Below are 26,086 nucleotides of genomic sequence, written 5' to 3'. Positions count from 1 at the left end.
GGCGCTCAGCGCTGACACCACCTCCGCGTGCACACATTAGGAACGGGCTGAGCGAGCAGCCGAGCTCCACACCCCCGGGGCGCTGCCCACAGCCACCCGGCCTCCCCGGAGAGGGTGGGACACACGCCGCTCCCTTGCCAGCCAGACAACCCCGAATGCCGTGGGAAAGGCGCTTCCGGCGGGACCGGAAGCTCGGCGGGGACCTTGCGGAGGGGACGGACTGACTGACCCACAGTTCCCCTGGGTCCGGAAGGCGATCTCGGCTGGGAGCTGAGTGAGTGGGGTCTCTGAGCAAGGGTGGTCTCGAGTGCCAGTATCACTTGTCGTGGCTTCGTGAATGCCCACGAGCGCCCCGGTGCGCCCTCCCCAGCGGCTCGCGTGGCGGCGGGATTTGCTTTGCACAACGACTTCTTTTTTCCTTTCTAAACCTTGTAGCTGGTCCGTTCAGACATTTCCACTAATGCAGCTATGCATTTGCAGCATCCCCGCTCTCCCCGCAACGGGAATTGTCAGGCCTGCGTTCCACTCCGGGTTGGCAGTAGGGAGTGACCTCTCTAAATTCCTGTGTCCTCTGTAAAGTGAGAGGTTTTGGAACATTTAACAACCACGGTTCCTTCCAGGTTTGAGATTTGGGTTATTTTTCTTGATGTGTCTGATTCCTCGATTACATATATCTGTGTTGGTTTGTCTCTTAGAATCTTTACCATTCCATTAATCCGTGCCCTTTGTCAAATCTCGTTTCTCAGCTCATTTAAAAATGATTTAAGAAAGCTGGGCATAGGAGCACATGCCTTTAGTTCTTTTAAGTATCAGCATTCTGGAGGCAGAGGCAGGTGGATCTCTGTGAATTGAGTCCAGCCTTGTCTACATAGTGAGTTCCAGGACAGCCAGGGCTACACAATGAGACCCTGTCTCAAAAAAAAAAAAAAAAAAAATTTAAGGAATCCTATGCTCTCTGAGCACTTTGTTTTGCTTCTTAGATCAGAGGCATATGCCTAACATAATTTTTGAGGTGTGCGATAGTCATGTAAATGCTTGGTTATTGAATATGGAGTTCTAAATACTTTAAATAAAATACAGGTTGTGTGTGTGTGTGTGTGTGTGTGTGTGTGTGTGTGTGTGTGTTTGTGTGTGTTATGCCCGCCTGCCCACAGAAACAGGAAGAGAGTGAGATCCCCTGGAGCTAGAGTAATAGAGTTGGGAGCCTCCCAAAGCGGGTGTTTGGAACTGAACTCAGTTGTCTCAAGAGCATCACTGCTCTATATCAAAGCCATCGCTTATCAGCTCTTCTCTCGGCTCCCACCAGTAGTGCGGATTGGATCTAAGGTCCCACGCACTTCGAGCAGTGTAACTCTTTGCTCTCTCCTCCGTAACCCCAATTACATCTCCCTCTTCTTTTTTCTCTTTTCTTTCACTTTTTATTCTGAGTGATTGTTTGCCTAATATACCTAGGCTGGCCTTGCGCTCCCTGTGTTGTGAAGTGTCGAGGCACAGGTATGTAGGTTCACTCGAATCCATGGAAAGAAGACTCAGAGGCACCTTAAGGAGGATCCAGTCTCTAAGGACTGAAACATTTTCACTTTGCCCAGGACATTTTTTATTATTATCTCTATTTACAGTTTAGCTAGTTGATTTCCATATATTCAAAACAACCTAAAAGAAGCTCCCAAAACTACAATGCCAAGTGCAAATTTCTCGGTTCATCAGGTACCACAGTTTTCTGAACCAAGTTTTACATAGGTCTTTGTATCCTTGGGAGACTCTGAAACAATATTCACATAGAGGGCAACAGAAGAAGCAAAAGGTGAGCCCGGCGGTGGTGATGGCACACACCTTTAATCCCAGCACTCGGAAGGCAGAGGCAGATCTCCGTGAGTTCGAGGCCTGCTTGAGCTACAGAGTGAGTTCCAGGACAGGCACAAAGCTACACAGAGAAACCCTGTCTGGAAAAACCAAAAAAAAAGAAAAGAAAAAGAAAGAAAGAAACAAACAAACAAAAGGTGTCTGCTAAACAAAAGATGGATTAGGGCTCGGTGCTGCTCCCTGGAGCCAGGCCAGGTACAGCCATCCCCTTTCTTTTATACAAAAAATACCTTGAAGATTATGCAGCCTCACAGTAAATATAGCATTCTTTCTATCTATTTGTCTTACAATCTTGCGCAAATATACCTAAACACATTTTAAGGCCAATAAAGTTATTATTGCTAAAACAAGAGCAACACCTGCTAGGATAAGAAATCTTTTAAAGTGATTTGTAGGATTGAGTGAGGTTATGTTATCTGCAAGACTTTCCATAATGTCCATCCCTGTCATATGTATCAGGTAACTTTTTTTGCAAAAGTTTATCATTCCTTTAAACTTTCTAACTCTAATTTCAACACTGGAGACTGGCCTTGAGCTTGTCATCCTCCTGCTTCAACCTTTGCCTGTTGTTGCCTGTGCCAGCAGGCCTGGCTTGAATTTGTAAGTCTTAATTCATTTATTTGGAATGAAGTCAGAATTTCTTTTGATCCTTACTCGAATGAGTCTTTTAAGGTAAAATGCTAACTATATTATACACAAAGCCTCAGAATTATTTACAAATGAGCAAGATAGTGACTTGTGGGTGTCCTAACTAAAGCATGCTAGTTATCAGTGAAAAGCACAAATACATCATCTCATTTTTTCTTTGTGGCCTTGCTATAGAAAGATAGTTAAACACTTTCTTTCTTTTTACAGAGATCAGGAAAATGAGACCCATAGGACAAGAGTGACTTGCTCTGCCATGATAATGCTGATTTGTATGTCAGAGCAGGTATCCACCAGGTTCCTTCGTTACCTCGGCAGGGACTTGACTATACTGTGTCACTGTCCGCTCTCTTTTCTTTTCCTTGTATTTTTTCTGTGTACATGTGATGTGTGTGATATGTATGGACAGGTATATCATGGCATATCAGGACCTTTCCTTCCGTGTTAACACAGATTCTGGGGATTGAACCCAGGTTGTCAAGCTTGAAGGTTAAGTGTTTTTGCCTGCTGAGCCATCTCATCAACAGTGGGGTTTGTTTTTTGTTTATTTTATTATTTTTCAAACAAGATCTCTTGAAGCTTGGATTAGCCCCAAATTCACTATGTAGCCAAAGTTGGCCTTGCACTTCTGATCTCATGCCTCTTCTTCACAATTGGTGGGATTACAGTCACCTACACCACACTTGGTACCAGCCAAGTGGTGGTGGTGCACACCTTTGATCCCAGCACTGAGGAGATGGAGACAAGTTCTCTGAGTTTGAGGCCCACCTGGTCTACAAAGCAAGTTCCAGGACTGCCAGGGCTTCACAGAGAAACCCTGTCTTAAAACAAAAAGAAAGGAAGGAAGGAAAGGGAAGAAAAGAAAGAAACCAGAAACATTCGTGGGAAGGTATGGTGGCACATGTCTAATCATAGCACATGGAGGTGGAAGCCAGGGGATGGAGAATTCCAGACCAGGCTAACAATACAGTGAGGCATGTCTCAAAGAGTTCAGTGTATTTACTCTGTCAATGCCACACAATACACTTGAGGAGGATGAAATGTTCTGTCCCAAGCCGGGCACAGGAAAGCTTTCAGCTACAATGTTCCATTGAAGCTTTAGTTTAATGTCTTATGTATGTAGCAACATTTCTTTGATCATGTCTTATACTGTTGCTATTTCTGAACACTATAAAATATTGATACAGGAGGCTGGAGAGATGGCTCAGTGATTAAGAGCACTTCCAGAGGTCCCGGGTTCAATTCCCAGTACCCACATGGTAGCTAACAACTTCTGTAACGCCAAGATCTGACACCCTTACACAGACATAAATGCAGGCAAAACACCAATGCAAGTAAAATAAAAATAAATAATTAAAAAATATATTGATATATAAATCCTCTATCAATATAGACTACAAGTTTATTATAGAAATTCCATATTATATGAGAGAAACAGTTAAAAAATTTAAGACAATATAAAAGTTGAGAATTTTGTTCAAGATAGCTCAAAACAGTGGTTCTCAACCTTCCTAATCCTGTGATCCTTTAGTACAGTTCTCCATGTTATAATGACCTCCCAACCATAAAATTATTTCATTACTACTTTATAACTGTAATTTTGCTGCTGTTATGAATCGTTATGTAAATATGCAGAATATCTGATATATGACCCCCAAAAAGGGTTACAACCCAGAGGTTGAGAACCGCTCATCTATATGACTAAGGTAAATTCAGTATAACACTCTATAATTTTTATTCTTTTTGTACCGTTAAAGAATAACGCTTAGGGCTAGAGAGACAGCTCAGAGGTTAAGAGCACTGGCTGCTCTTCCAGAGGTCCTGAGTTCAATTCCCAGCAACCACATGGTGGCTCACAACCATCTGTAATGAGATCTGGTGCCTTCTGGCATGCAGACATACATGCGAGCAAAATACTATACATAATAAATAAATAAATCTTTTAAAAAATAATGCTTGATGTTATAAAACAACAGTATATTATTTAATGAAAATTTTAAAACATAATATAGGGCAGTAAAGAGACAGCTCAGCAGTTAAGAGCACTGGTTGTTCTTCCAGGGACCCACATGGTGGCTACAACTGTCTGTAACTAATTCCAGGATATACCTCTCCTGGCTTTTGGAGGTATTGCACCTACATGGTGCACAAACATACACACAGCAAAAACACCCATAAACACAAAATAGAAGTTAATCTTTAAAAAAATGTAACTTCGTTTATATCAGAAAAAAATGTAAGTACAGAGAAAAGGCTTAAAAATGAACATTAAAATATTGAAATGAGTGTGTGTGTGTGTGTGTGTGTACACACACGTGCGTGCACGCATGTGCTTGCACATGGGCTAATGATCAAACTCAAGTTCTTGTGCATGCTAAACAAGTATTCTATGGTTCTCCAAGGCCCTGAAAATTAAAAAGCAGCTGTTTATGGTTATTTGATTGTTTTTAGGCAGTGTCATATGTAGCCCAAGAAGGCCACAAACTGTAGCTAAGGACGACTGTGAACTCCTGCTCCATCTGCGTGCTGTTCTCTTATGCAGTGAGACAAGCGTTCTGCCTTGTGAGGTGCATCGCTGGCCCGTGTGGCAGTGTCTGCTGCAGCAGCCTGTCAGTCTCCCTGTAATGAGAGCAAGAGCAACAGTAGTAACTATTGTCAGGAGAGGACTTGGTGTAGAATCCCATCTCTGACTAGACCTTGAGTTCTTTCAGGGCAGAGACCCAGTTCTGTTTGTGAGGTGATCTGCATGTGGTAAATATTCAATTCATATTTGCTAATTTGATTAAAATATTAACCAAAATTTTATCTTAAACTTTTTTTCTAGGTGAAGCATGAATCAGAAGCTACTGAAGTTGGAAAACTTACTACGATTTCACACTATCTGTAGGCAGTTGCACAGCTTGAGTCAAAGAAGACTGTTAGCATGGTGGAAGCATGGGTTTCCACCGGTTTATCCAGTGTGGACAGAGCAGCTGTGTGCCCGGCCCTGGCAGACGGACATGCTCGCTGGTGCTGCTTTTCATCAGCACAGGCTTTTTGTAACAAAGAAGGTTGTTGCAGCTCTATATTACCTACATTACTTGATCTGAAGTCAGTGTGTAGAACTATGTATGGAAATACATTTTGAGTATTTTGCCATTTATAGAATATTGTGTAACGCTACATTCTACACAGATCTTTGTGAGAACAGGAAGTTCTATTTTTATTTTTTGTCTAATTTAAGTATTTAAGAGTTTTGCTTATAGGAATAGCCACAATTTTGCTACATATTACAAAATCAATCTAAACTGTCAATTAAATTTTTCTCCCTTCAGCCAGGCATGGTGGCTGAATTTAATTCCAGCACTTGGGAGGCAAAGGCAGGCGGCTCTATTGAGTTCAAGGCCAGGACAGCCAGGACTGCAGAGAAATCCTGTCTCTGGGGGGAAAAAAGATTTGTTTTTCTTTCTTCTCACTTGTATGTTCTGTCTTTTTAATAGGAAAAAAGGCCATCCAGATCTCAGCTGTCTCCAGTGAAATCTAAAAGAGATGTAGAAGTGTGGGTTGGAATGACTGTAGAAGAGCTGGCCAGAGCAATGGCCAGAGACACAGGTGAGCCTGAGGGCTTCACAAGAAACCCTGGGGCATGGAAGGCTTTGAGGTTCTGTTTTCCAAGACAGGGTTCTCTATTTAACAGCCCTGGCTGTCCTGGAACTCAGTCAGTAGACCAGGCTGGCCTTGAACTCACAGGGATCCACCTGCCTCTGCCTCCTGAGTGCTGGGTTTAAAGGCATGCGCCATCACAGGGCTAAGCTTTGGGTTTCACTTGCAGTGAAGTTACGGCATCCTGGGCAAGCTGAACTAGTGTTTTGTGCTGATATATTGTGTATCAAATAAAGCTTGCCTGAGGACCGGAGAGACAAAGGAACAAGCCACTGCCACATCTTATCTCTAGGACTCCTCAGCCTGAAAAGCCTTCGGTTCCTGTCTCCTCATGCCTTATAGACCTTTCTCCACCCAGCCATATTACTTCCTTCTTAGTGCTGGGATTAAAGGCATGTGACTTCCCAAATACTGGTAGCAGAGGCATGAGATCTCAAGTGTTGGGATTAAAGGCATGCGATTCCCGAGTACTAGAATTAAAGGTGTGTGCCAACATTGCCTGGGTCTGTTTCTCCCCTAGACTGAGTCAATCTCATGTACTCTAGGGTGGCTTTGAACTCACAGAGATCCAGACAGATCTCAGCCTCCTGAGTGCTAAAATTAAAGGTGTGTGCCACCACTGCCTAGCCTCTGTGTTTGATCTAGTGGCTTGTTCTGACCTTTGATCCTCAGGCAAGCTTTATTTGATACACAATATATCACCACAGTATTTCAAATGTTAAGTTATACTGATTCTTTTCGTTTTAGATTACAAACCCTAATCATTTCTTGACTCATTCCAAAGTGTAGCTCTTTTAAGCTTTTTTAGTGAGCATGAAAAGATTTTCTGTGTGGCTGGAAAGATGTCTCGAGAGGTTAAGAGAATTGACCACCCATGATGGCACACACTTTAATCCAAGCACTTGGGAGTCTGTGAATTCAAAGCCAGCATAAAGAGCTCCAGGCCAGCTAGGTCTCATACAGTGAGACCATCCATCAAAAAAAAAAAAAAAAAAAAAAAAGAAAAAAAGAAAAAGAAAAAGAAAGAAAGAAACTTAAAAGAATAAAAATAATGGGAGGTGGGTTAGGGAGGAAGGCTGGGGGGCAGGAGGAGGGAGGAGAGGGGTGTCTATGGTTGGTATGTAAAAGGAATAGAAAATTTAATAAAATAAATTTTTAAAAAGGCCAAAAAAGAAAAGAATGAAAATAAAAACGAGCATTGGCTGCTCCTGCAGAAGGCTCAGTTTTGGTTCTCAGCACTCACATGGCAGCTCACCACCCATGTAACTCTAGTTCTGGGGAGTGTGGTGCCCCTTCTGGTCTCTGGGCATCAGGCATACATGGAATGCACAGACATACGTGATGATGATAAAACATCTACACACCAGTGCCGGGCGATGGCGTCTTTGATCCCAGCACTGGGAGGCAGATGCAGGTGGATCTCTGAGTTCAAGGCCAGCCTGGTCTACAGCAAATTCCAGGACAGGCTCCAAAACTACACAGAGAAACAAATAATCAATCAAAACAACAATAAAAAATACCTACACACATGAAATACAATTCAAATAAATAAAAATTTAAATTCACAAATGGGCATGATGGCGCACGCCTTTAATCCCAGCACTAGGGAGGCAAAGGCAGGCGGATCTCTGTGAGTTTGAGGACAACCCAGTCTACATAGTGAGTTCCAGGACATCCAAGGCTATTTAGAGAGGCCCTGTCTCAAAAACAAAATGAAACAAAAAAATCTTTAAATTCATAAAATTTCTGTTACTATAAACCCCTCCCTCTTTATTTCCACCAAGGGGCTATATTTATTCTTTTTTTTTTCTAAAGACTTATTATTTTATATGTATTTTGTGTACATTTTGCCTGCCTGCATGTCTTTGTGCTTGAGGAAGCCAGAAGAGGACATGGGACCCCCTAGAACTGGAGTTACAGATGGTTGTTAGAAGATGCCATGTGGATGCTAATAATCAAACCTGGTCCTCTGGAAGAGTGACCAGTGCTCTAACCACTGAGCCTTCTCTCCTGCTCCTAACTTCCTTTTCTTCTACTGTAGCTTTCTGATTTATTTTCTTCACTAGTTTGACAAATTTTTAAGACCAGCAGAGATATATTTGTGGGAATAACTATAGCCTTTCTTCTTTAAAAAAATTACACATTTTTAAATGATGCTTTTATACTTCCCTCTCCCCACCCTCTCCTCCTCCCTCCCTTCCTCCCTTCTTCTTCCTCCCTCCCTCCCTCTCTTCCTTCCTTCCTTCCTTTTTTCTAGTGTTAAAGATTGAACTCAAGGTCCTATACATGCTAGAACACACATTTTTTAAAAATTTAATCACAAGCCAGGCATGCTGGTACATGCATGCTATCCTAGCAGTCAAGAAGCTGAGGCAGGAGGATCAGAGATTCAACACCCGCCTCAGGTGCATGAGATCTGGTCTCTAAATAAGTAAATCATAAACAAAGACAGTAAAAATTCATGAAAACTTGAAAATTTATTTTATTTATTTATTATTTGTATACATGTCTGTGTGTATGAAGCCTGGGTTCAATACCTAGCAATTTCTTGTTGCTATTTTCATTACCTTTGGGTTATTAGTATCTATCCTATCTGTCTAGTGGAGATACAGCCCAGTGGTGTCATAGGAAACATCTCTTCCCATCCACATCCATTGCACATATTGGTGGCTTGAAATCAACTGTGATTGAAGGACTTCTGTGATGGGAACTGGAAAGTACTATACATTTCCTTTATTTACTTCTTGTTCCCCAAGACAGGGCTTCTCTGTGTGACAACTCTGGCTGTCCTGGAACTCACTCTGTAGTCCAAGCTGGCCTCCAACTCACAAAGATCCACCTGCCTCTGCCTCCCGAGTGCTGGGATTAAAGGTGTGCGTCACCACTGCGCAGTCTTTTATTGACTTTTTATTGACAGCTTCTCTATTTACTAATACGCCATGTTGTTGGAGGTTTTTGATCTTTTGGGGGGCCTACCAACCAGCTCCCAAATAAATCACACATGGAGGCTTATTCTTAATTATGAATGTCCAGCCTTAGCTTGGCTTATTTCTTGCCAGCTTTTCTTAACCTAAATTAACCCCATCTAGCTTTTGCCTCAGTGCTTTTCCCATTCTCTTCTCTAAATCTCACTCTTACTCCACGGCTTGCTGTGTAGTTGGGTGGCTGGCCCCGGAGTCCTCCTTCTCTGGCTACTTCCTCCTTCCTCCCAGATTTCTCCTTCTGTATATTCTCTCTGCCTGCCAGCCCTACCTATCCTTTCTCCTGCCTCAACATTGGCCATTCAGTTCTTTTTTAGACCATCAGATGTTTTAGACAGGCAAAGTAACACAGCTTCACAGAGTTAAACAAATGCAACATGAACAAAAGTAACACCCCTTAAAATAATATTCTACAACAACATCACTAAAATAAATGTTCTTTGCTCTTTTTTTGTTTGTTTGTTTGGTTTGGTTTGGTTTGGTTTGTTTGTTTGTTTGTTGAGAAAGGTCTTACTATGTGGCTCAGGCTGGCTTCTAACTCCTGCCTCAGTCTCCCTAGTACCAGAATTACAGACACATACAACTACATATGTTCTGCTTACTTGGGGATACCTTCCTCTAGTGTTTATTCTTTACATTATGCTCGTACATTATGCTGGGTGTCTGGAAACACAAAACTACTTATCACAGATAGGTGATAAGAAACATCATCACAGACTGAAACAGTGTATTTTTAAATTATTTTACTTTTTTTTTTTTTTAATGTGCATGGGTGTTTTGCCTACATGTGTGCCTGGTGCCTACAGAGGCCAAAAGAGGGCATTGAATCCCCTGGAACTGAAGTTACAGACAGTTGCGAGCCATCACGTGGGTTCTGGGAATTAACTCGGTCCTCTGTAAGAGCAGTCAGTGCTCTTACCTACTGAGCCATCTCTCCAGTCCCAAGAACTCACCTTTTAAACCTTTTAATTCATGATTACAAAAGACTGTGTTTTATCCCAAGCAGACTATGTATATGAAGCTTTACTGAACACTGCCATTGATGTTGATTCACTGGAAGCAAACTCACACTTAGATGAAGTCTGGATCAAAGAAGTTATAAAGAAGGCAGGAATGAAGCTCAAATGGAGCAAATTAAAACAGGAGAAAGTAAGGGAAAACAAAGATGCTGTAAGAAGGTAAAACGTGTCTGTGTGTTAACTAACACTTAACCATGTAGTGTTACTCGGCATCTTGGGGAAATTTACTTTGAAGTTTCTTTTGTAGTTTAAATGGTATGTGACTATAGAGTAGACATTTATTCAGAGCATCAGGAAGTATATTCAGCTTTCTATGAAACTGATTTTTCATAGTGTGGTGAGTGTATATATTAGTCTGAATTTTAAATTTTGATTCAGCTCCACCCATTAATATGAAGATGCCAGCTTTATAACAAACAGGGAATTAAGTTGTTCTGTGTAAAACGAGATGAGGGGGTAATTATGTCTAATCAGACCTGAGTGTTGTATTTTGTTGTTAATGGTAGCTTGTAGTGATAGCTGTGAACCAATTCATGATTATTTCTGACATTTAAGAAATGAAACTCCTTTGCTGTTAATTGTAGGCCCCAGGCAGACCCAGCTTTATTAACACCAAGGTTCCCGGTTGTTACTATAATGGGTCATGTTGATCATGGGAAAACGACGTTACTTGACAAACTTCGAAAAACTCAAGTGGCAGCAATGGAGGTTGGAGGCATCACTCAGCATATCGGTGCCTTTCTTGGTATGAACACAAACAACATTACAGTGTGCTTGGGCCCACTTGTTTTCTTTAATCAAATGTCATGCTGTGAAGTATACAGATTCAAAGTAAAGAGGCTGCTTAAAGTCCCTGGAATGATCAAGTATAGAGCAAGCAGTTAACAGTTATCTCAGACTTGCTCTAAAAACAAAGCTATTTTGCTGTTTTGGTTTTAATGAGCCTAACCTCTTTAATTACGTGTATATAATATCAGATGTAGGCTGAATAGTATTTTTGCTTGTTTGTTTGTTTGTTGGTTGGTTGGTTTTTGGAGACAGGGTTTCTCTGTGTAGCTTTGGAGCCTGTCCTGGATCTCGCTCTGTAGCCCAGGCTGGCCTCGAACTCACAGAGATCCACCTGCCTCTGCCTCCTGAGTGCTGGGATTAAAGGTGTGTGCCACCACTGCCCAGCTGGGTAGTGTTCTTAATAACAATTAAATAGTAGCTACCATTTACTGAGCACTTACCTTAGCATTTACTGTGCTGAGCATTTCATATGCTTTGTCTTTTTTATTTTCACAACATCATAAGGTCGGTGTTAATATTCCTCTAATGATCTGTAAGCCTCTAAGGGGCTCAGTAACGTGTCCACAGCACGTAGCTGGTAAATAGAAAAGCTAGATTTAAACCTGTTATTATTGAGCTCAAACTTGAAGCTATCTACTGTCAACTAAATTGCCTTTTTGTGGTTCAAGATAGTTGTATAGCTGTGGTTTGCTGATGTAGAAGTGATCACCATACAGCTATTGGTGGGTTCTCTCGCCAGAATGGTAATCAGGCAATGTATTTATTAAAGCAGCTGTGTTCTAGAAGTGCAAAGAATTTTAGCTTGAAATTATAACATGAAGAGAAGGACCTTGTGGCCTCACTGTATTTTATGTTTTCTTTATGAAACTTTAGTCTGTATTCTTCTGGTTAAAATTAGTGGAAGGAATCAAATTAAAGAATTAGTGAGCTGGGTATAGTAGCACACACCTTCCATACCAGTATTTGGTAGGCAGATTTTTATGAGTTCCAGTCCAGCCAAGGCAGCATGCAAGGATCCTATCTCCAAGATACATACACATACACATACATATTATGTCTGATGATGTCATATATTCCTTCAGTTAAAAAGTAAATTGAGTAATTGGCATCCTTGCATTTCTGTTTTCACAGTCTCTCTGCCCTCTGGAGAAAAGATAACCTTTCTTGATACTCCTGGACATGCTGCCTTTTCAGCAATGAGAGCCAGAGGAGCTCGGGTCACTGACATTGTCGTGTTGGTCGTAGCTGCAGATGATGGGGTGATGAAGCAGACTGTGGAGTCTATCCAGCATGCCCAAGAGGCACAAGGTATGGGAAGTGGGAAGCTGCCCTTTTGTTTCCTTTTGCTGGCCTGGTGCAAAGATTACAGCTGGGCATGTGGCGCACGCCTTTAATCCTAGTACTGGGAAACAGAGGCAGGCAGGTCTCTGAGTTCAAGGATATCTTGATACACAGAGGGACTTCCAAGACAGCCAGGGCTACACAGAGAAACCCTGTCTTAAAATGAAACAAAACAAAGGTGTAATTATGGGGCAAAGGGGGTGTCTCATCGGTTAAGAACACTGGCTGTTCTTCCAGAGGACCTGGATTTGGATTTTGGCACCCACATGGCAGCTCACAACCGTCTGTAACTCCAGTGCCAGGAAGTTCATTGCCTTCTGGCCTCTTAGGATACAAGGCTCACATGGAGTACACATATCTAACATGTAGACAAACACTCATACACATAAAATAAAAATAGATTACCCTTTTTTAAAATCTTTTTATTTGCTCTATGAGAGTTTTTTATGTTTTGATCGTATTCATCCTTCCTCCCCTAACTCTTCCCAGATCCATCCCTCTTCACCATTCACCCCACTTTTGTGTCCTCTAAAAAAACAAAACATTCAAGACCAATTTGTACTGCTCAAATATTCTTTGTAGTGTAGTCTGAAGTGTGGTCAGTTTACCAGAGGCTGCACTCCCAGGAGAAAACCGGCTCCTCCTTCCCAGCAGCTCACAGTTGCCAACAGCTCCATGACTACGAGTGGGATTGTGTGCCTGATTCTTCTCTCTTTGCTGAGATTTGGTCTAGCCTGGGCTTGCACAGGTTTTGTGCATACTGTCCTCACCACTATGAGTTTATAGTGCAGCTGCCCGGCTGCGTCCAGAAGACAGTGTTTCCTTGTGGTCACCCACCGCCTTTGGCTCTTACACTCTCTCCACCCCCACCCCCACAGTAATGCCTGAGCCTTGAAGGAGGTGGATGTGGAATATATGTGTTCCCTTTAGGGCTGAGAATTCTGCAGTCTCCTAGTCTCTGCACTTGGCCAATTGTGGGTCTCTGTGTTGATCTCCATCTCCTGAAAATAGAAGCTTCTCAGGTGAGAGCTGAGGAATGTGTTGATCCATGGATATAAGTCATTAGGAGTCAATTTAATACACTGTCCATATATTAGCATAATAGTAGTAGGTTCTCCCTTAGCTATAGGTTCTTGGCCCAGGAATGGTGCCAGATATAGGTTTTAATCCTGTAGAGTGGGATTTAAATCTAATTTAAAAAAAAAAAAAAAGGAGAGATGGCTCAGAGGTTAAAAGCACTGGCTGTTCTTCCAGAGGTCCTGAGTTCAATTCCCAGCAACCACATGGTGGCTCACAACCATCTGTAATGAGATCTGGTGCCCTCTTCTGGCCTGCAGGGACACATGCAGGCAGAACACTGTCTACATAATAAATAAGTAAATCTTAAAAAAAAAAAAATGTTGGTTATTCCCATGTTGTTCATGACACATTGGTACTAGTGACCATGTCTTAACCAGGCCAGTCATTGTAGTTCAAAGGGCTTAGCTGTCTATGATTGATTGATGAATACATCAGTATGAGCTAAGTTTCAGGTCTGTACCAGCTTGGTTTTGCCATGTGGAATCTTCAACAATGGAATACTGGAGGCAGGGGGCCCAGAAGCTGACGGGCATTCTCAGCTGTACAGTGTGTTTCTAGCCAGCCTGGACTAACATGTCTCAAAAAAGCATAGAGCAGCGGTTCTCAACCTTCCTGATGCTGCGACTCTTTAATACAGTTCCTCATGTGGTGGTGATCCCCAACCATAACATTATTTTCTTCGCTACTTCATAACTGTAATTTTGCTACTGTTATGGATTGGAATGTAAATATCCACGTTTTCCAATGGTCTTTGGTGACCCCTGTGAAAGGGTCATTTGACCCCCAAAGGGGTCACGACCCACAGGATGAGAACTGCTGGCATAGAAGCTGGGAGTGGTGGCACATGCCTTTAATCCCAGCACTCAGGAGGCAGAGGCAGGAGGATCTCTGTGAGTTCAAGACCAGCTTAGTTCACATAGCAAGTTCAGGCCAGCCAGGGCTACATAGTGAGACCCTGTCTCTTTTTCTTCCCCAAGGCAGGGTTTCTCTGTGTAGCCCAGGCTGTCCTGGAACTCATTCTGTAGCCCAGGCTGGCCTCGAACTCACAGAGATCCACCTGCCTCTGCCTCCCGAGTGCTGGGATTAAAGGAGTGCGCCACCACACCTGACCTGAGCCAGTGTTCCAAACCACTGAATCTTCTCTCTAGTCTTTCTTTTTCGTTATGTATAGACAACATAGTTGGGTAATGTGAATCTAAAGTGGGTCTTTTAGGCCTTGGTAAAATATGTGCATCCATTGAGTGAAGAGAAAGCCGGAGTAGGTTGGCAGTTCTCCCGATGAATATCTAGAATTAAAGGAGTTTTCGTTCCCTGGCATTTTCTTTTCCAGTTCCTATTGTCCTTGCAATAAATAAATGTGACAAAACAGATGCTGATCCTGAAAAAGTGAAGAAAGAGCTTCTGGCTTATGATGTGGTATGTGAAGATTATGGTGGCGATGTTCAAGCAGTGCATGTCTCTGCACTTACGGTAAGTGCAGGCATCTCAGGTAGAGGCGCTCAGATGTGAACACTGGACTTCTTATACAGCAGTGCTTATCCAAAGAGCAGCACTGTTTTGGTTTTTTGTTTTGTTTTGTTTTGTTTTGTTTGAGATAAGGTCTCTCTTCTGGCTGACCTGGAACTCACTAAGTAGACCAGGGTGGCCTGGAACTCACAGAGATCCCCCTGCCTCTGCCTCCTAAGTGCTGGGATTAAAGGTGTGTGCCACCTCGACTGGCCACTTTTTAATTCTTTTGAGACAGCCTCAATCTACCTATGTAGCCCAAGTGATAGGATTACAGGAGTGTCCCACCACGTTTGGTTTTTCCAGTGTTGGGCATCCAAACTTCATGCATGCTAGGTAAGCACTCTACCAACTCAGCTACATCCCTAGCCCCTTAAAAACATTTTGAGATGCCGGGTGGTGATGGCGCATGCCCTTAATCCCAGCACTCAGTCTCTGTGAGTTTGAGGCCAGCCTGGTCTACAGAGCGAGTTCCAGGACAGGCTCCAAAACTGCACAGAGAAACCCTGTCTCAGGAAAAAAAAAAAAAAAGTTTTGCGTGCTGGGGGATGGGGCCATTGCTAAAGTGCCTACCAAAGGAGCATGAGAACCTGAGTGAGTTCAGACCCAGCCCTCGTGATAGCTGTATAAAGTGGTACATGTCTGTAAGTGCAGCACCAGGAGACAGCTGCATCCCTGGAGCATTATGGCCAACCAACCTAGCCAGTCAGTGGGCTCTGGGCTCTATAAGAGACCCTACCTAAAAAGTAGAGGGGATGGAAAGACAGTGTAGCTATTAAGAGCACTTGTTACTCTTGTAGAGAACCTGGGTTCATTTCCCAGCACCCACATGGTGTCTCACAACCTACTGTAACTCCAATTCCAGAGGATGCTTTGGCCTCCTTTGGCCTCCGGGTACCAGGCAGACACATGGTACACACACATACATACATACATACATACATACATACATACATACATACATACTCTGGGCACCAGGCACACACATACACATACATACATGCATGCATGCAGGCAGGCAAAACAGTCATATAAAGAAAATAAAATAAATCTAAAAATAAAATAAGGTAGAGAGTGATAGAAGAAGGTACCTGACATGGGTGTCTGGCCTGCCTCTCTCTCTCTCTCTCTCTCTCTCTCTCTCACCTCATTGTCTTGATTTGGCAGGTTAGGAGCTGGGCTCAGAGAGGTCAGTTATACCAATTCACAGTAATAGAGCCAGTTAGTGGGAAAATGATTCTAAATCTAATGCTTATTAAATTATAAGATATTTAAAAGGACTAAATGACAAGTAGTGTGGGGATAGGGTAGCAGTAGGATGAGAGTGTTCTTTGTTCTGTTATGCTTTTTTGAGATATCTCTGTTTGGCCCACATGGCCTTAAATCTACTTTATAGCCTGGACTGGGTTTGGTTCGGAATTTTTCTGCCTCAGCCTCCCGAGTACTGGGATCGTTGGTGGCGCCACTGTTTTAAGCAGAACAGATGGCCAGTTGATAACAAAAAGTACTTATGTTTCATGCCTTGTCTAAGTAGAATACATTTTTGGGTATTTAAGAAGGATTTAAACAGATAAAAATTACTAATATTATTAATTATCTTGTTTTTTAATCGTGTGAACTTGACAGTATCTGGAATTGCCGAAGAGATAAGACTCTGGGATTATCTGTGGGGGATTGTCTTTTTTCTCTTCTTTCTTTCTTTCTTTTTTTTTTTGAGTAAATTTATTGTTGAGCTGGGCAGAGTGGCATACACCTTTAACTCCAGGCAGAGACAGGTGGGTCTGTTAGTATGAAGCCAGCCTGGTCTACACAGTGAGTCCCAGGCTAACCAGGGCTCCTCCCATATCCCCCACCACTTTTCCCTACCACCTTCAAGACCTGTTTTAAACTTAATGAGTCCACTTAGTACTGCCAGCATGTGATGGGTGTAGAGCCATCACTGGAGCATGGGCAGCTCATCCGAGGAGAACCGATACCCTCTCTCCCCCAGCAGCCATCAATTGCCAGGAGCTTGTGATAGATTATCTAGATTCAGTTAACTGCTGTGAGGACACAAGACGAGCACCACACCCCTCATCAGCTGCTGTCATGACTTTCCCACATTCACACGAGCCAGAATCAGCCTAACTTGAGTTGCTTGTTAGGTATTTTTCCCATAGCAAGAAGCAAAGTACTGTCCAGGCTGGTTTTGTTGTTGCTGATTGGATTCTTCTGTGCATCGATGTTGTGCTTTTTACAAATGCTATTTATATTGAACTCCATTTTATTTTAAATTACCAATTATTTTCTTGCTAGATGAAAAATCATAGCTATATTTACTGTCTAGTTACAACTTAGAGCTTATAACTCACCTCTAGGTCAGCATCTTCTGGTTTTCTTCAGGCTGCTACCGAGTAATGATTTCCTTTGCCCATTCTTTTCATATTTCACTATTTCCTCATTATGACACACCATCACCCCCTGCTCATTCATTGAAGGGATAGTTTTTGATGCTGTTATTTTCCTTAATTAGTATTTACTTCATCTTTATTTTTCCAAACTTTGGTTCCTCTAAGATACTTAGGAATTATGCTTCTTTTAATAGTAAAACTGTCTCTCTCTCCTTTTTTGTTTAAAAATACGATCAATTTTATTGTGCTCTGAAAGTAAGATGCCAATTTCCCTGTAGTAAGGTTAAAATATTTAAAGAGTTGGCCAGGCATGGTAGAGCATATCTATAATCCTAGCTACCCAGGAGGCTGAGGCAGGAGGATAGCAAGTTTGAGGCCAATCTGAGCAATTTTGAAAGACTGTCTCAAAAATGAAATAAAAAGGGGCAGTGGATATAGTTCATAGTAAACCCTGTAATGACGTGGTTCTGGGTTCAGTTCCTAGCACCAGAAAGAGGGCACAGGTTTGAAGATGGGACACCTTGCCAGGCGGTGGTGGCGTACGCCTTTAATCCCAGCACTCGGGAGGCAGAGGCAGGAGGATCTCTGTGAGTTTGAGGCCAGCCTGGGCTACAGAGTGAGTTCCAGGAAAGGCGCAAAGCTACACAGAGAAAAAACCCTGTCTTGGGGGAAAAAAAAAAAAAAAAAAACCTATTTGTTCCTTTAAATGTTTGTCCTCGAGTCATGTTCTCTTGTTGATAGCTCTCTACCTCTTCTCCTTATTATAAAATTGGTTATTTCATGATTTTAATTCTTAAAAAAGAGAACTGTAGCTGTCAAGATTATTCATCCTTCTTACCCTGACATTTACTGGTATTATTTGCTGATGTGTATTAACCTTGTTGTTAAAGGGAGATAATCTAATGGCTTTGGCAGAAGCAACAATTGCTCTCGCAGAAATGTTGGAACTGAAAGCAGATCCCACGGGTCCAGTGGAAGGAACAGTAATAGAATCTTTCACCGACAAAGGAAGAGGGTAGGATTGTACTAAAATGACTAATAATTCTGTTTGGTGGTTTTTGGGACTTGGTTATGTGACAGTATATATACTGCCTAGTTTTAGTTTCTGGGCCATATTTTCAAAGAATGTGTCTTCAGTGTATTTTATTGCACTAGTATATGGAACACAAGATTAAGTTGTTAGCTGGGCGGTGGTGGCGCACGCCTTTTATCCCAGCACTCGGGAGGCAGAGCCAGGTGGATCTCTGTGAGTTCGAGGCTAGCCTGGTCTACAAAGGCAGTTCCAGGAAAAGCACAAAGCTACACAGAGAAACCCTGTCTCGAAAAACCAAAAAAAAAAAAAAAGATTAAGTTGTTGTTAGTAGACCATAGCAACTGTATATATCCATACCTTGTCATACTTAGTGACTGAATAGTTAAATTGGTTCCCCACCCCCCACTGGCTAAGATATTTGCATTTACAGGTAGACTAACAATGAATTGGAATGAAATATCAGTTGTTCCATTTTAATTTTGAATTCTTTGACTTGACCCAGGAACCTAGTATGTAAGAAGGTCTTAGTAATAGCATGCTCTTCTTGAATGTTCTGCCTATAAGCACAAAAGATTTTTCTCATTGCTTTGTACACTATGAGCAATCTCATAACCTGTGTGTAGCAGAATGGGGTAGAAAGTGGTATGGGATTGAGTCAGAACAGTCTGCCCATGGTTCCTTCCCCTGCTTAGATACTCTGTTTGTGCAGTCACACAGGACTCGTGATTCATGATTGCTTAGTTCAGTTAGCAGGAGACAGGTTCCCTCATGTGTTCACTGAGTCTCCTTTAACAAGGTGCACATTCATCTGTTGAAAGATTTGGGACTGCTTCTACTTCTTTTTCTTCTACTCCTTGGCTGTTGTGAAGAATACTTTGTTTTATTTTTGGTTTTTGTCATGAGAAGGACAAGCCTGAGGCCTGGCACAGTACGGTTGCATACTTCTGTAATCCCAGCATTTTGAAGATTGAAGCTGGAAGTGATTGAGAGACTGTCTGAAGAGACCACACTGAGGGCCTAGAGAAACAATGACTGCAGTTAAGAGAGCTTGACACTTTGCAGAGGACCCGGGTTCAGTTCCTGCACCTTCATGGTGCCTCATAGCAGTAACTCCAATTCCAGGGATCTGATGCCTTCTTCCGAGAGCACCAGACAAGCAAGTGGAACACTCAGACACATAAATAAATCCTACACAACCACACTGAAAAACAAAAGTCTAGGATTTTGTACGTTATGCAAGTATACCCTGATAAAGCCTTGGCCAAGTAAATGTCTTTATAGTATCCAAAATTGTTTGAGAAATTGAGAAGGGAATTAATCCTGTATATTCATAGGGGTGTGTGTGTGGGTGTGTGGATGTGTGTGTGGGTGTGTGCGCGTGCGCACACGCTTCATAAAGCTATTTTTGCTCTACTTAAGAAAGTACAATTACGGGCTGGAGAGATGACTCAGTGGTTGAGACACTGGCTGCTTTTCTAGCAGACCCAGGTTCAATTCCCAGCAAACATATGGCAGCTCACAACTGTCTATAATTCCAGTTCTAGGGGACCCAGCATCCATGGCAAAACACCAGTGCACATAAAAGGAAAAAAGGAAAAAAAGTATAATTACTTCCTGATTATAGCATTAAGAATATTTACTTTTTATATTCATTTTAGTCCTGTTACAACAGCTATAATTCAAAGAGGAACTCTGAGAAAAGGCTCAATTCTAGTTGCTGGAAAGAGTTGGGCAAAAGTTCGACTCATGTTTGATGAAAATGGAAAACCACTTAATGAGGCCTATCCCAGCATGCCAGTGGGAATCATAGGCTGGAGAGACCTCCCTTCTGCAGGAGATGAAATTCTTGAAGTAGAATCTGAGGTATGCAAGCCTAGTTCTCAAATGTTAGATATTAATGATGGCTTTACATGCCAGTCTATACTGTTTAATATTAAATAAGAATGCTAATGTTAAGAGTTATAGTTTGTAAGTCGGCTGTGAAGAGATCAGGGTACCATTTTGGAATTTAACTATAGTATTGTATTTTTTAGATAGTTTTAATTATATACAAAATTCCTAAAGTTTTATTTTTTGGAACTTACAAAATTAGTGTTTTCTTACATGAATCGAGTTGAGTTCATAATGGGGAAAACACAAGCTTTTAACCTAGCACAAGCTTTTTAAACTAGTGTCTATTTCAGTAAATCATGACCGTTTTCCCTGTAAAGCCAAGGGCCCGAGAAGTTGTTGACTGGAGGAAGATTGAGCAAAAAGAGGAAAAAGGCAAAGATGACCTGAAAATAATGGAAGAAAAGCGAAAGGAGCACCAAGAAGCGCATCGGCAAGCCCGTGCGAAATATGGCAGTCTGAACTGGAAGAAGAGGTCATATATGAAGTTCCTTGAAAGAAAAGGACAGAGACCGGTAAAGCCCAAAGAAAAGGCAGAAAAGGACTCAAATGTGCTTCCTGTGATTATTAAAGGTAACTTTTTTGAAGGTTTTACTTTCAACTCACCATTTAAATCTACTTAATGTTTATTCTCATAACTTGAAACCACCCTCCTTTATTTATTTATGGGTGCGGGAGGCAGGAAGGAACAGCAGTCTTGCTTTATAGTCCAAACTAACCTGGACTTGCCCTAGAGGCCAGGCTGACCTTTCCTCCTGCCCAGCTTTACAGATGTTCACTGCCCCATTAAATCCTTAAATTGAAGTAGAAACTATTTCAGTGGTTTGATGTTCAAAAATTTTTTTCTGAGCAAGCATAGCTTATATTGATTTCATTGTAAATGTGTGTTTTTTTGTATTTTATCAGTAATTCTTATAATGCTAAACTTAAATGAAAGTTGTTTTAGTGATAAAGCCATTCCTGTCTTGGCTTTAAAACAGATTCTCATTTTACATACCTGACTCTTACAACCAACACATTTTAAACTCTTGCTCTATCTGTAGGTGACGTTGATGGGTCTGTGGAGGCCATCTTGAACCTTCTGGATACCTATGATGCTTCCCACGAATGTGAACTAGAATTAGTACATTTTGGATTGGGTGACATTAGTGAAAATGATGTGAACTTTGCTGAGACATTTGATGGTAAAGATTCTGTTGGCTGTATATTAATCTGCGTGAACCCATCATATTGTGAACCTTTTTACTAATTCTTGTGTTTGGCTGATCATTGGCCAGCATACTCCTTCTCCTAGTGCATGACTAATCACAGATAATCCATCTGTCATGGCCACTGCAATCTTGGGAACTATTGCAAGACCAACTACTCTTCCTTGAAATTTTTATTCCCTTGTCCCCAGTTCCACATTCACTCCAGGTACCTTTCACTGCCAAAGCTTTGAGTATTCTTTATCTGGGAGCATCTATTCAGTACTTGACTTCATCTTGTGACCTTGTAGTGGCAAGGAAAGCTGACCCCCTCCTGCTTCAGGCACCAGGCATGCTTATACATTATACATGCAAGCAAAACACTCAAACTTCCTTCTACAATTTATAGAATCCAATAATAATAAAATAACTGAAATGTTACTAGTTTTCATGAGAACAGTCACAGAACTTCTCAATAGCTATGTAATTTACAAAGAAGGAAATAAACAATTTAGATTTGACTTCCTGCCTCAAAGACAAATAAATGATTTATTGTAATGCTTGTGCTAGTGTGCTCATCTTGTCTCTGCTTGCTAGGTGTTATTTATGGCTTTAATGTGGATGCAGGCAAAGCTATCCAGCAATCAGCTGCACAGAAGGGAGTTAAGATTAAACTTCACAAAATCATCTACCATCTTATTGAAGATTTGCAGGAGGAACTAAGCAGCAGATTGCCCCCCAGGCTGGAGGAATACCCAATAGGTAAGTGCTGACTGCAACTTTCCAACATTTATGTCAGGCGCTGTAAATAGGACCTCAAGCAAAGCTTAGGGAAATAGATTTTCTGTTCCAATACAAGGCTACCATGAGGTGAGAATTCATGGTGGCCTGTATGTCCCATACAACAGAGTTAATCTAAGCCTAGAGGATACAAAACCAAATACAGTGACTAAGAACTTGCTTCAAGTCTACACTTGAACAGTGATGGTAATACAGTGTCATAGAGGAGCCTTTGATTTTGTCCTGAAACTGGCAGATAAATACACATTGAAAGCATATTAAATACTTAGTATTTTCAAGTATTCTAGCATATTTTTGGCCAGATTAAAGGTAAAATTTATTTAAAATTGTGAAGTATTAAATATTAACCCTAATGGTAGAATCCAATATATGATCCGATTTTGTCTGGTTTTGGGACAGGGTCTGTGTAACCTAGGCTGTCCCTAGCTGTGTACCCAAGTGTGGCCTTGGACTTCTGATCCTCATCTCCAAGTCCTGGGGTCAATCAAGTCATGTGCCCTGGCACCCACGTGTAGTTTTTAAGTAGATTTTTCACCTAGATCAGGCTCATAAATTACATGTAGTTATCTCTTATAATCCTATTTAATCTGGAATAATTCTTTCATCTATCCTTTGACCTTCACATCAGCAACTTCCCTTACTACGTTTATTCCCTTATAAGACCTGGTTTTGTAGTTTTGGTCTAAATAGATTTGCTTTAGGCTAAATATGATCACAGTATTCAAAAATATTGTTTTTGTACCAAGAGCAATTTGGAAAAGGCAATTGAGGGTTTCCAGGATTAAGTGGACACACCAAATATTACTGACACCATCAATCAGGAAACACATTGAAAATTGGTCATTTGTTGTTAGAATTTGAACTACAAATGAGTGTTCAGTATATGAAAAACAAAAACAAAAAACTGAAGTGATTTAAAGATAACAACAGTGTACTTTAGTTCTAACATAGCTAGAACTGGACAGTGACTTGTCAGAGGCAGGCAGAACTCTGTGAGCTTGGGGCCAGCCTGGTCTATAGATCGAGTTCCAGGACAGGCAGGGATACACAGTGAAACCCTGTCTCAAATAAAAAAAAAAAAGAAGAAGATATGTATTGAAGGAAAGCCAAACAGGTTTGTTTTTCTCTTCGAGACAGGGTTTCTCTATGTAACCCTGGCCATCCTGGAACTCTTTGTAGACCAGACTTGGCCTTGAACTCGAGAAATTCGCTGTGCCTGCCTCCCTGATTAAAGGTGTGCACATCACCATCCAGCAACAGATTTTCATGTAGCAAAGAAATACTCAAGGATTTTTATGTGTATGGGTGTTTTACCTGCATGTCAGTCTATGCATGCCTGGCCAGTGCCTGTGGAGGCCAGAATTGGATGCTGGAGCCCTTGGGATTAGTTACAGATGCTCATGAGCCACCATGTGGGTGATGGGCATTAAACCAGGTCAGTTAACTGCTATGCCATGTCTGTAGCCCCTGGGATTTTTCACCTGTCATTCTAATTATTGGTCATGGAAATAAAGTTGGAGGTGTCAAAGAAATACTATTTCCCAAACTAATTGCATTTTTTATTATCATTATTATTATATATGGTTTTTTTTTTTGTTTTTTTTTTTTGGTTTTTCGAGACAGGATTTCTCTGGGTAGTTTTGTTAGCTGTCTTGGATCTCGCTCTGTAGACCAGGCTGGCCTTGAACCCACAGAGATCCGCCTGGCTCTGCCTCCTCAGTGCTGGGATTAAAGGCATGCACTACCCACCAGCTGGCTCATTTTTGTTTTAAAGACAGGGTATCAATATGTAGTGTTGGCTGGCCTGGAACTTACACTGTGTATGTAGACCATGCCTGCAGCCATTACACTTTCTTCCTTTTTCTTCCTAAAGGTGAGGCTTGCATACTAGCTACCTTCTCTGTAACAGAAGGAAAGAGAAAAGTTCCTGTGGCTGGCTGCAGAGTCCAAAAGGGACAGTTAGAAAAACAGAAGAAGTTTAAATTAATCCGAAATGGACAAGTTATTTGGAAGGGTAAGCAGTATTAAAATCTATTTCTAAATCAGTCACTGAATCCTGACTGTACAGCATCCAAAACCTATGCATTTTTCACTTGCCTAGCTTTAGCTTGTGCCATTTCTAACACATAGGCTCCTTCCCAATTAGTCTTGGTTTTGTTAAAAAATCACCTAACTTCTTTCTGTTCTCTACACTCAGTTCAACCCCTGTATTGTCCTTTTGTCCCAAGGTCCCACACAATGCACACTCCGAGTAGTCTTCAGATTTGCCTGCCATCTTTAGTGGATTTTTTTTTTTTTTTAAATACAACCTCAAGTGCCATTTTAGACCACTTTTTTTTTCAACATTTTTTTTTGTTTGAAAAAATTTTTTTAAGATTTATTATGTATACAGTGTTCTGCCTGCATGTATGTCTGCAGGCCAGAAGAGGGCACCAGATCTCATTACAGATGGTTGTGAGCCACCATGTGGTTGCTAGGACCTCTGGAGGAACAGTCAGTGCTCTTAACCCCTGAGCCACAAAAAAGTACTGAAGAGATCCGCCTGGCTCTGCTTCCGTAGTGCTGGGATTAAAGGCGTGCGCCACCACCCCCACCCAGCTTAGACCACTTTTAAAATGGGAGATTTCAGATCTATCAGTTTAACCTTTTAATATTTTTTGGACTTCCCTGGTATTTACTCTTACCTAACGTGTATGTTGGGTAGTGGGGCACAGGCAAACAGTTCAGCAGGTAAAGGCACTTGCCACATAAGCCTGACATCTTGAGTTTAATATCCAGAACCCACATGAAGGTAGAGAAGCAAGTTACACCAAACTATTTACCATTTAGTAGATATTTGTTGAATATACTAACTGGCTTTTTTTTTTTTTCTTTTAAGGCTCATTAACCTCATTGAAACACCATAAAGATGACGTTTCAGTCATCAAAACTGGAATGGACTGTGGTCTTAGTTTAGATGAAGAAAAAGTAGAATTTCAAGTAGGAGATGAAGTTGTTTGTTATGAGGAAAATGAAGTTCCAGCTAAGATTTCTTGGGACCCAGGATTTTAAAAGTACAATAAAAATGATATATTTTCCTTTAAAGACAGTGTCTTGATACTTAACACAGGCTGGTAGCAACCTATCTCAGCCTCCCAAGTGCTGTAATTTTAAGCATGCACTACCATGCCTAGCTTCTTTCTTATACAGCAAGTATCTTTGCCTTATTGGAGATAAAAATTCATCATAGAACCAGGCAAGGTATCACATGCCTTTAACCCCAGCACTCAAGAGGCAGAGGCAAGCAGACCTCTTGAATTCAAGGCCAGCCAGGGCTACAAAGAGACCCAATCTCAAAACAAACAAACAAACAAAAAAACCAAAAATAAGATCACCAATGAACACCACCCAAAATAAAACAGTATCTCCTAAGTTCATGCATACACCAATAGAAAGTATACTTCCTTACATTCTGGATAGCAACCATCTTGTGACTCAGGATGCTTTGAATTAGCACCCTGCTTTTTTTTTTAGGATTTATTTATGTACACGAGTGTTCTTGCACATATGCATGCATGACAGATGCGGGCATTGGATCCCACTACAGATGGTTGTGAGCCACCATGTGGTTGCTGGGAATTGGCACTCAGGACCTCTGGAAGAGCAGCCTCTTTACCTCTGAACCATCCCTCCAGCCCAAGAGGTGAATTCATCTTTTGTGTGTTACATACTGTCAAATCTTAAAGTGAAGTCAAAGGGATGGAAGTGGCTTCGCTAGTTCCATAAACAGACACTAACTAATTATCCTCTAAGGCACAGGACATCCCCCAACCCCTTACAGAATTGTGACCTAAGTGCCTACAGTGCCAGTCAGGAAAACTAGCATAAACTGACTTAGATGGCTGACATTACAGTGTAACTTCCCTTGCCAATGCAAGCC

The 26,086-nt window shown here is 41.6% G+C and overlaps 1 protein-coding gene across 5 annotated transcripts; it reads left to right on the top strand.

Annotated features, from left to right (window-relative positions):
- Mtif2 (mitochondrial translational initiation factor 2) lies at positions 1–25,253 on the top strand. Of its 5 annotated transcripts, XM_028891532.2 has the most exons (15): positions 1–274; positions 481–620; positions 5,333–5,558; positions 5,988–6,099; positions 10,138–10,309; positions 10,735–10,895; positions 12,071–12,247; positions 14,691–14,830; positions 18,147–18,271; positions 19,948–20,152; positions 20,500–20,752; positions 21,223–21,363; positions 21,964–22,128; positions 24,041–24,181; positions 25,046–25,253. In XM_028891532.2, exons 3-15 carry the CDS (start codon positions 5,340–5,342, stop codon positions 25,216–25,218), a joined length of 2,184 nt encoding a protein of 727 aa, XP_028747365.1. In that variant the 5' UTR covers positions 1–274; positions 481–620; positions 5,333–5,339; the 3' UTR covers positions 25,219–25,253. The 5 variants fall into 5 exon arrangements, with proteins under 5 accessions (XP_028747365.1, XP_028747364.1, XP_037064808.1 ...); XM_028891531.2 differs by lacking the exon at positions 481–620 and having other exon boundaries at positions 2–274; XM_028891528.2 differs by lacking the exon at positions 1–274 and having other exon boundaries at positions 284–620.
- The last annotated feature ends 833 nt before the right edge of the window (positions 25,254–26,086 follow it).

The sequence above is a fragment of the Peromyscus leucopus genome, chromosome 10 (assembly GCF_004664715.2).
Source record: "Peromyscus leucopus breed LL Stock chromosome 10, UCI_PerLeu_2.1, whole genome shotgun sequence".
NCBI lineage: Eukaryota > Metazoa > Chordata > Mammalia > Rodentia > Cricetidae > Peromyscus > Peromyscus leucopus.
Note: the sequence above shows the minus strand (reverse complement) of the source record. Positions and strands in the feature narration are given on the sequence as shown.